The sequence below is a fragment of the Bos mutus genome, chromosome 28 (assembly GCF_027580195.1).
Source record: "Bos mutus isolate GX-2022 chromosome 28, NWIPB_WYAK_1.1, whole genome shotgun sequence".
NCBI lineage: Eukaryota > Metazoa > Chordata > Mammalia > Artiodactyla > Bovidae > Bos > Bos mutus.
In genome coordinates, this window is record NC_091644.1 from 28,434,222 (window position 1) to 28,445,724 (window position 11,503).

General features: G+C 37.8%; 1 protein-coding gene across 2 annotated transcripts in view; it reads left to right on the forward strand.

The window, feature by feature from the left end:
* Nucleotides 1-9,178, forward strand: part of TMEM26 (transmembrane protein 26) — a 63,978-nt gene extending 54,800 nt beyond the window's left edge. For both annotated transcript variants that reach the window (XM_070364574.1, XM_005897803.2), the window contains 2 exons: nucleotides 1,869-1,945; nucleotides 4,867-9,178. In XM_070364574.1, the coding sequence (XP_070220675.1) occupies nucleotides 1,869-1,945; nucleotides 4,867-5,291 (502 nt within the window). In that variant the 3' untranslated portion in view covers nucleotides 5,292-9,178. The remainder of the gene's footprint in view (nucleotides 1-1,868; nucleotides 1,946-4,866) is intronic.
* The last annotated feature ends 2,325 nt before the right edge of the window (nucleotides 9,179-11,503 follow it).

The window sequence follows — 11,503 nt, forward strand, 5'->3', positions numbered from 1 at the left end:
ATTTTCATTTAAAATTCTTGACTTATACTTCTTGGGAAGTGATCTATGATTGCATTTGATTTTGGAAAATCAAAAATTATGTCACACCGTGGACTCATAATTAGATAATAGGAAGGGAAAATCCTTGAGCCTTTTGAATGGCTGCCATGAAGTGCCACCTCTTCTATCCTATTAAGGTCATCCAGTTACACCCTGTCAAGATCTCTGGGGATCCTGATTGTGTCTTCTGAGGTATTGGTTTCCGATCCAAACTCCAGTGTCATATGTGCATAGGAGAAGCCTTCCATCAGCATCAGCAACCAACTCAGGGATGAAATGTGAAGTGCAACAGAATCAAAAGCAGAGCCTGCAGCGACCCGGTAGAGAGCTTCCTTTGGGGAGTCATTTACGCAGTTAGGAACCCACCTAACTGTACTCACACCCAGAACATTTCTTCATCTTGCTAATAAGAACACCATGGGAGGCTTTTTCATGAGCCTTGTTTAAATCCAAATGTCTATTATTAATTTATATATCATTACCTGCTTAGTAATCCTAACTCTATTTTTAAAGAAAAGGAAAGAGAGAGAGAAAATAATCTTAGATGAGTGCTTTTGTTCTCAGGAAACCTGTGATGATTCCTAGTAATTACTGTTCTCTTCAATACAGGCTCTCAGAAATCTTTCAAATAACCAGTTTTATAATCTAGCCAGGGATTAAGAGTAAATGCGCCTTTATAGTTCAAGATATACTTTTGCTTCGTTTTGAAAGTTAAGACCTCATTTTTTTGTCACCAACCTTGTCTGCACCATCAACTGCCAGGATAGATAATGATGGCTTAGAAATCTCATTTACAAATTCTCTGAGTTTTGAGATCTAATTTTTCAGGACTTCAATACTTGGAACATTTAAAAACATCCCTTACAATCACCTCATTGAATTTGGTTTCAATTACTCTTCCCTGATGTTTTTCTATCCCTTTCCATTCTGGAAATCCCTCTTGACAGAGAAGTTGGCAACAAAATCTGTTATTACACCACTAACCTCAAATTGATAACTTCCTTTGGGTTTTTGCTGTAAAAGAGTGACTTTGATTCTTCTTTCATATCCTTTATATTTTTGTAACCTCTATTCTTTCTGACTTTAGTCTTTGAGACCATTCTCCTCCGTCTATGACATCTGTACGTTTTCCAGGTATGGATCCTTTTGTACATGCAACAATTCCTTCCATAAATATTTCTGAGTGACTGTTATTTCCCAAGCACTGTTGTAGGCACTGGGAATCCAGTGGTGAATAAAACAATCTTATTCCTTGATTCACAACTGAAACAGCTTCAATTGTGAATGAAATAGTTTACCTCCTAGTGTCCACTGTAAATCTTTGATTATTGGATTTATCTTCCCACTTTTTCTCCAGCTGAGGATGGAGTTTCTTTTACATGCTAAGCTCTTAGTTGTTGAGCCTTATCCAGCCCTTTTGAGAGGGATTTTTAAGTCAGAGTCTTGGGAACTTGGGACAATTTTCACTTTCTGTCCTTGAAATTTCTTGAAATAACCCCTCCGAATTTTCAGGTTAATATCTAACTTTTGTCCTATAATGCTTCTGTAATTTTGTAAAATGAAATACAGCAATATAGGACCAACAGGTCTTGCCATGATTCACATAGATGTTGCTACATGTGGAAGTTGGATTTTAAGTTTCATATTTTTTAAAACTTCTTTTTCATTATTTCATTTTAATCATGCATGGATTTTTCACAAATATCTTGGTGATATTTTGACAACTCTCGTTTATTAGGGTATAGTCAAAAAGGAGAAAAAAGAGGAACTATTTTTCTGCATGTGATCATATTTTTCATCGCTAATTTAAAATCTTTTCTACATTCCAGGAATAGCCCTGCCCTGGTTTATTCCATCCTTGTTATATGGACCTGGAGCATGCTACAATTTCCACTTGACCTGGCAGGTAAGTATCTGATGTTTGCTCAGAGAAACAGGAAATAACAACTCTTGATTATGAAACTGTAATGAAGCTAAGGAGTCATTTGAGAGGACTATCTTTTTTTTTTTTATCACTTTGATATCTCAGTGTTAGTTCCAGGTCAGTTTAGAAGAAAAGTGGGTTGAAACTCGGGAGAGCCACAAGAAGGTTCCTTTCAAGTACCTGGTGAACCTGAGATAGTTGACAGGATAAGAGCACAATCTTATGTCCATTTCATACAGTGGTTCCCTCACTTCTGCAAATTAGTTAGGAGCCTCAGTTTTTCATCCATGAAATAGGGTTGATAATTGTTGTAGTGAGGGTTGAGTGTTCTTGTGGTGACAAAAATAAGAAGTAGTTTGTAACGATTGTGCTTATTAGCATAGTTACTGGCATATACATGCTATCTCTTGATATTTTGGGGGCTTCCCTGGTAGCTCAGAGGTTAAAGCGTCCACCTGCAATGCAGGAGACCTGGGTTGGATCCCTGGGTCGGGAAGATTCCCTGGAGAAAGAAATGGCAACCCACTCCAGTACTCTTGCCTGGAAAATCCCATGGACAGAGGAGCCTGGTGGACTGTAGTCCATGAGGTCGCAAAGAGTCAGATGCGACTTCACTTTCACTTTCACTTTTTCATTCTTTTGTCAGACCTTTGTATTAGAACTTCGAAAGGAATAAGAGCAGTTTCAGGGCCACATGGAAAACTGGATTTTTTTCTTCAGTAGAGGGTCTTATACTCCCACTGGGCTTATTTTAATAAAAACATAAACCTCCTAAGACTTTGCCAGAAGTAAACTGTTTCTCAGGCATTTCATACTGATGATCTAGTGCTATGTTATCCAGTACAGTACCCACTGGCCGCATGTGGCTATTTAAAGTTATTAAAATAAAGTCAAATTAAAAGTTCAGTTCCTCAGTCACACTAGCCTGCTCAGTGGTCATACATGGCTGTGTTGTCAGCACAGATATAGAATGTATATTTTTTTTATTAATACAGATGGTTTTATTGTACTGCATTGACCTGGAGTGAGCCTATAAATTCTAGGAGCCCTAGAATTTTGATGTGGCAATTCTCCTGGATACCATTTCACTCTGAATAAGTTCTTGGATTGAATAGTTATATTTTCCTCAAGTCTGATTCCTCTCTTATGGAACCCTACCTGATGACCTCAGGGGTAGAATGAATCTTTGTACAAAGATATTTAATTTTTCTGCATCCTTTTCCGGTCCACTCCGATAAGCACAGAAGTTTCAGAGGCCATTTTAGACTTTAGCATCCACTTTTGCAAAACAAAATTGTCAACAGAATAGATGGAAAGCATGGCTGTGGCTTTTTGGAAATGCTCAGAACCTAATTACGAGTTAATAACTGCAAACAAATGTGTACAAATAAGTACACACACACACACACACACACACACACACACACGTGCTCTATCCCCATAGATCAGCTGGTGTCCTCTGCCAGAATATTAGGCATCATCAATTTAGATGTTGAAAGATACCCTTAGGAGATCCTCTGGGAGACATTTCCTGACCCTAACATCTTAGGAAAGGCTATTATTGATCTTATCTTGGTTTTTCTTTTGTCATTCCCTCTGCTCATCCTTACCCTCCCATATCTTGTGGTTTATAGCCTCACTTGGAAAATTTTTATTTAAGAAAGAAATTTTGTAAACTTTCATGGGTGGTAATGTTATGCAGCTGTTTGAAAAACAAAGACCAAATGTTACTTCTGACTAAATCACGATTGTATTTTCCAACAAACAGTACATTATGTGCACCCATATCAAAGCGGCTTCATAGTATTTGCAGGCTCCAATAGACGAAGGCATTCTTTGTTTGAAAACTCCACGTGGAAGGCTGTATTATTATAAAAGGACTATTTTCTGCCCTTGACCCTGAATTAAATTTACATTTTAAAAATTAAAACAAATAAGGTTCCATTGTTGATTGGACCTCCTTTTGTTCAACTGGAAAATCAGTAATTATATCCAGTCTTTCTTGTAAACTGTGAAACAAAACCATAAGGAATTAGACAAAATATAATAACAATGGCAGTTATTTGGGCTTTTTTCCCACTACCATTAGAGAAATATGTTTAACATGACTTAAGTTTGAATTTGAAGAAGCACTTTGAGTTTTCACAACACAATTTACATAGAGGCCTGAGTGAGTCAGCCAGTAAATAGGTAGGTACCAAAGAAAGGATGCAGAAGGATCTTGGCCATGTATACTCCGATTTATCTTCCAAATTTAGCAGCCAGGTAAGTCATACATTATCTTAAGGGAAAGACGGACAGGGAGAAAGGAGAGTTGCCAGGGTGTTAGTCTAATGGAAACAAAAAGAGTCAGGGAACAGAGGCCCCTCTCCTCAAAGGTATCATTGTTCTGCAGTTTTCAAAGGAAGAAACTGAGGCCCAGGCAGCCTAAGTAACGTGGCCAGCATCTTGCTGTTAGAAAGTAAGGAAGCCAGAAGCAGCAGCCAGACTCCCTGACTTGAGGCCCAGAGTACCCTGCCGCCCTGCTGCCTCCCTATGCTGCAGACTTCAAAGACAGGGCAGTTTCTTCTGTTCTTTATCTAGCTAGTTAATGGTGCTTTCCTCAGTGTGAGGACTTGAAGGTGAGCTGAATTTTTTTTACATGGATAGAAAGTAGAGGCTGGTTTTCTTTCATGTGTTTGATTGGACTTAAAACAGATGATGCATTTTGAATATAAAGTGATGAAGGATGTCCAATGGCAGGGTGGTTTCAGCTGTTTCTATGCCCCTGCCCCGCAGAATGAAATTACAGGCTCACTCCCAATCGTGAACTAGTGTAGCCCCAGTGTTTGATGGCTTTTACCCCCTCCATTCTTTTATGCATTTCAGAGACCTGCGTTAATTGGCCTGTCTTGTGTTTTCAGTACAGAATGTCGTGTGCCCCGTGTCCATGACAACGAGGGGGTTCTCCAGCCGGTTCTTCTGCCAATACAGTGCCGACCTATGGAACATTGGAATCAGTATCTTCATACAAGATGGTCCCTTCCTTGTTGTGCGGCTCATACTCATGACCTATTTCGAAGTGATCAACCAGATGCTAGTGTTCTTTGCTGCCAAGAATTTCCTGGTGGTGGTGTTACAGTTCTACCGCCTGGTGGTGTTGGCCTTGGATGTACGCGCTTCCTTGCGAAGTCAGCGGGAACGCTGGAAAGGAGAGCACAGATGCCCGGATGTACCTGCTGAGCGTGGGGTCTCACCTGAGGCCTGGCCAGGCAGTTCCATGGAGGCCTTGGCTATTCCTTTACAGGCCTCGCCGGTCACCTCCGATGACTCCCACCCCACACCATAGTTAGTCGCTGACAGCAGCGTGCAGCTAGACAGCTTGACTTTCTGGTTCGTCTTTCAGACAGAATCTTCTTTTTTTGGCTTTGGCATATAATAATTTTCAAAAGAACAACATAAAAAGTGATCTTAAACCAAAGCTGAAAAATTTTCTTTTTTGAACGGAATGAAAAGAACTTTGATTAGTGGCTATCGCTACAACTTCTGTGTGATGGTATCAGATGTTCGAGTTGTTCAGTGACTAAGTGATTTGTTTGTTTTGAACTGTTTGAAAAGCTGTGGACAGGGTTAGAGTGACATGCCCTCGAGAGATTTAATGCAGACAAGCTGTCGCGGCTGTTACCTGAAAATAGAGCATCTTTGAACTTTGGCTCTATTGTCAGACTATCTTATCTGATCTTTTCTGCAGTGTGCCTCTGACATCAAAAAATGTACATTCAGTGAATGTAGAACAAATGAAGGGAAAAGTGCCTTTAAAATTACCTCACTGTGGGCTGGAAACAGTGAAAATCTCTGCCCAGCTGCCATAGCATCAAGAGCCCTATTCATCACTGCATGGACCTTCCCAGGAAAATCATTTTTCTGGGCTGCTGCGGTCTTCTGTCATGGTGCATATGCTTTTCTGGAAATGTTATTGCTTTGGCTTGGGTGCTGCAAAATTCACAGCAAGCCATTTTGGTTACAGATCTACTGGTTGTGGGGCAGGAAATACTGGTAATGCTGACAGTCACAGTTTCCACTCTGAACATGATTTGCAGTCTTCGTCAGGATTTTCCTTAACTCCACTTTACCATTTTCTATATTGCCAAGTCGAATTATGTGGGTTGATGCAAGAAAGCACTGAAACAGTGAATAAAGGTATTTCAGGCCCTTTAAGTGTTACCACAATCGCTGGTGTCCGCCTGCAGTCCTGGGAGCGCCTCTGAACTGCCACAGCTGGAGCCAGCCTTTGGTCTCGGGAAGATGGTGGTGATGGAGGCTTGCATTAGCCCTTCTCACCACCGACAGCCCTTGATGAGTGACGGGGGTCAGAAAATGCCACAGCATTGTGGAAATCAGGAAATTTGCTTTTCTTCCCTGCATTAGGACTGCATTTCCCCAGTACTGAAAAAGCTGTATTTTCCTTTCATATGCCTCTGTACGTTCCAGTTGGAGGCAATTCAGAACCTTTTAAAATGATTTTTGCTTTTAAAGATACAGTGTGAAAACTTACCTGGCTTTATAGCAGTAATTATACAAGGCAAACAACTCCAAAACTGTTCCTTTAGGGTTCAAAGCATAATTCCACCTTGTTATTATGCTCAGGAATTGAAAGGGACATTAAAGATAAGGCAGGGTGTGAACTTAAATTGGATATGACCTAGAGACACCCAATTGGGACAAATTTTATCTATAAATCTGTGTGACATGATATCTGTTCAAACTATTTAATAGTTGCATAGACAAACCGTTTTTATACAGAAAAATTAATATTTTTCAGTTAATAGTTTCTTTGGTGCTTGATAATGTTTCTGTTTCTTTTCTTCCTCATGTTTCTAATTTTAACAATATGATGATTGCAAAATTACACATGAAAATAATAGACTACATTTATAATTTTCCATAATAATTTTATGAAAAGTTAACATCAGGAAATTGTATTTATATAAAGAACTTGATAACTTTTAAGGGCATGTTATTTAAAACATTTAGCAATTGAACACAAAATAATAACTTCTATTTATAAAGATACTCAGCTGAATCTGTTTTTAGGTTGACTGTCTTATGTTGAATGTTTTCCTCTACAACATGTATGTGCCGCTTATTATTGCAGATTTGCTCATGGGCATGCTTTTTATGTTTTAATTTTTCTTTTCCAGCAAAACAAATATTGGGCCTCTAAAAATAGATGAAGTATGAAGAAGTATGGCTGTTGTGCAGATATTTTTAAAATGCTTTTGACTCTGAGACTTGGCTTGGCTCAGTGAATGAGTTTCTAGTACTTAAGTATTTTGTAATTAGCAGTCCTCCAAAGGCCTGGGAAAAAGAAAGTCCAGAGTCTAGCTTTACTCCACTGCCAGGAAGGCAGAGAGCAACCAAGACAATCTTAGCAAGTACGTGCATGCTAAGTTACTTCAGTCATATCTGACTTCATGCGACCCTATGGACTGTAGCCCGCCAGGCTCCTCTGTCTGTGGGATTCTCCAGGCAAGGATACTGGAGTGGGTTGCCATTTCCTTCTCGAGGGGATCTTCCTGACCCAGAGATTGAATCCATATCTCCTGTCTCCTGCATTGGCAGGCAGGTTCTTTACCACTAGCGCCGCCTGGGAAGCTGTCTCAACAAGTAGCGGTGGCAAAAGAGACACATGCTCTGCAAGAGTTTCCAGGAAAGACTATTAAGGGAAACATCTGTTAACCTGACTGCCAGAATGGCCACTCTCTCGGACCGTTTTCCATAGTCAAGAAAATCTATATTCATTTAGTTTATTGAAAAATAAAACCTAAGTTCAGGTTCTATGCTTAGGACCCTTGTTGAAAACTTAAAACTTGACTTAGTTAATTGCATGTTTTTATTGTAGTTTGCTAAATATTGTAATGTTTGAAAACATCCATTTATAGTATTATGGATGTTTTTTAAACTATTAAAACATTTATAGTATTTGCTGTAAAGTGCCCTGAATAGCAGTTACTTCCCAGAGGCTGACATTCTGGGACTGGCTTCTGCTTTATCTGTGCAGCATAACTGACTTATACCATTCATACAACGCAAAACAGGCCATATCTCTCTACCAACCCCTCACAGACACAGAACATCCATATCCTCGCCACTGAACAAAGTGGCTTATTTGTGGTTGTTGGTGCTGCTGTTATTACTACTGTTGCTGCTATTTAATTGCTGATGAACTCAACTGAATGTCCTTCCTAAAATCCTGCCATTTCATTTGTGAGAAAACAGAGTGGCGCTGTGTAGAAACACACCTAACAATCATCTTCTGGCCTTTCTTTACTTCCTAGAGGACATGACTTGCCACTGCAAGATTAGTGAACTGTCTTTCTCTTCTGACTACTCTGTTAATTTTGATCTAAACTGGAACAGATAACATGAGGAAATGGAAATTTTTCTTGGCCAATAATATTCTTTCTAATCTTCCAAAGTGAAGACAGTTTCACAAATGCATCAGTTAGCTCTGTTGTAGTTCCACTAACAAAGTGAAGGGTAGGAGCACTTCAGGCTTTTGAAGACTAAAAGGATGTAGCTGAGAACTATCAGGATTCAGGATCATAATAGTAATTGTCAACTTGTTATTTCACAGATCTTTCAAAGCCTTGGGAAGGCATGCATTTTAGTGCACATATTTTGGTATTTCCACCAAGAATTCAGAGTTCACACTGACTCTTGTTATCTTCGGCAGTTGATCTCGATGACTCTTAATTAACTCTTCTGTTAAAAGAGAAAAAGGATTGCACAGAACCACTGTTCCACCTTCACTCTACATATATGTACGACATACACACTGACATACATCTAGAGCCTTAGATATGTCAATGAAAAGCCAAACCATCTAGAAATATTAAAACAGAAGAGACCATTACTTTTCCCCCCCTAATTTTAGGCTTTTTTTACTTAATGTACATTCTGATCCTCTCTCAGTAATATCTGATTTGGAGTTAAACTAGGCAGCTTGAGGATGTTTATAGTTTTGAGGCTTTAAATAACAATCCACATGATGGGAGTAACTGTAAACAATGTTTAAATAACTCCTGCACACTTATATTTCATGGGTGTCCATCCTCTGAATCTTTCTTACTAGAATATTTTATAAGAATGTTTGCTCTGAATTATTTATATTTTTACTATTTTGCTATGAATGACATTTGTATTGTATTATATACATTAAATAGTTTGTGTAGAACTCTATCAATGTCTGTTTTTTTGCCTCCATTTCCTATCTTTGTTCTCTACTGTAATTCATTTCATTTAGTTTTTAAGCTCTGGCTTAAAAAGAAAACTGACTTATTTAGAATGTGATGAAAGTGGCATTTCAAACTAGTGAGGAAAGATTGACCAATTTTATAAATGATGTTGGGAAATCCTGCAAACCATCTGGAAAAAATAAAGTTAATTTTTTATCTCATGCAATATATAGAAATAAATTCCAGATGGACTAAAGATCTAAGTGTAAAAGTGAAAACTCTAAAATATTAGAAGAAAATATGGAATGTATCTTTAGCATTTGGGGAGTGGGAAATACCTTCCAAGGCAAGTTAGAAACCCCCGAAGCTATGAAAGAAAAGAATGACAGATTTTCCTATGCAAAGATTTAAAATTTCTAAATGGCAAAAGGTATCATCAATACATCACTAATACCTTCTTTTATGGAGAAGGGTATCATTGTACTCAAAGGAGAGAAATGACAGGTGGAGAAATCAGAACGGAAGAGCCAAATTGATCATTTACTTATAGATGATTGTGTCCTGAATAGCCAGGAAAAGCACACAAAAAACTAAAGAAACTATTATAAATAATCTGAAATTATACAATAATCAATAACTTTTTTATATACAAACCTCACATAGAACATAAATTTGAAGATGAGATTTCCATTATAATATGATCTAGAACCATGAACTACATAGGAATAAACTGAATAAGAAATGTACCAGATTCATGTGAAGAAAATTTTAAAATGACTTTGAGGACCTTCAACAAATAATTTAACAAATAGAAAGATATATTCTATTGGGGAATGGTAAGAAGTCTTGATATTTTAGAAAGTATCAATTTCTCCTAAATTGATCTATAAATTTAATATAATCTCCAGAATAAATCAAGATTTTAATTCTAATGACTACCCAAATTGATTCTAAAATATTATGATTAAACAAGCATGAAATAATAGCTGGGAAATACTAAAAGGGAGAAAAAAATTAGAGAGTGTGCTTTCATTAGACTTATTAAAGAGCTACAGTAAGCAAGATAATCTGATTCTGTCAAGAAGAAAAATGAAACAGAACAAGTTCAAGAAATAAACTGAAATACACAAGGACTTTAATAAAAGATAAATAGTGAATGACTCTTATAGAGGTTTAAGATATGAATAATATTAAAGTGGATTCCTACCTCAATCCTTATATCTAAAACATTTCCAGATGGATCAAAGAATTAAACATTAAAAATCGAAAACAGAGAACTATGTTTTTACAATTGTAATGATGAGGATGTTTTCAAAGCAAGATATAAAACTAAGTAAGCATAGATGATACAAAAATTTCAACTTGTAAAACTAAACATTTTATATCATAAATATACCATAAGTGAGTTTAAAGGTTAAACAAAAAACTGGGTAAATATTTTTGCAACAATTGTAACAAAGCATTAGTTTTCTTAATGAGTAAACAGCTCTCACAAATAAGCAAAAGAAAAAGAACACCATTGGAAAAATGAACAAAAGATGTTAAGTACATGGTTCACTGCAAAAGATACTATTACGAAAATGCAAATCAGGCTTCCCTGGTGGCTCGGTGGTAAAGAATCTGCCTGCCAATGCAGGAGATGCAAGTTGGATCCCTGGTCCAAGATCCCACAGGCCATGGAGCAACAAAGTCCACACGCCACAAGTATTGAGTCTGCGCTCTAGAACCTGCGAGCTGCAACTGCTGAGCCCACGTGCCACACAAGTGAAGCTCGCATCCTAAAGCCTGTGCTTTGCAACAGGAGAAGTCACTGCAACCAGAAGCCCGCACATGGCAACTGGAGAGGAGGCCCCGCTCCCCACAACTAGAGAAAAGTCTGAGTAGCAATGGAGAGTCAGCACAGCCAAAAAATACATACATGTAATTTAAAAAAAAAGAAAGTGCAAATCAAACCACAGTGAAATACCATTTTTGAAATGCAGACTAAACTATAAGATACCATTTTACAGTGAGCGGTTTGGTGAAGATTCAAAAAAAAGAATTATCAAATGCTCTATTAGAAGGGATTAAGAGAAGAGGCATCTTTTTCATTGCTGGTGAGGACGCAAATTGGTACAACTCCTTTGGAAGACAATTTGGCAGGATCAGTCAGAATTTAAAATACATTTATCATTTGACCAGCAAAGTCAACTTCTAAGAATGTATCCTGCAGATAAATGTGTGCAAAAACATATACACAAGCCTGTTCAGAGTAGGATTTTCTATAACAGCAGCAGGTGCCCATTAATAGGGTTATTATTAAATTAGGGAACATATATACTAC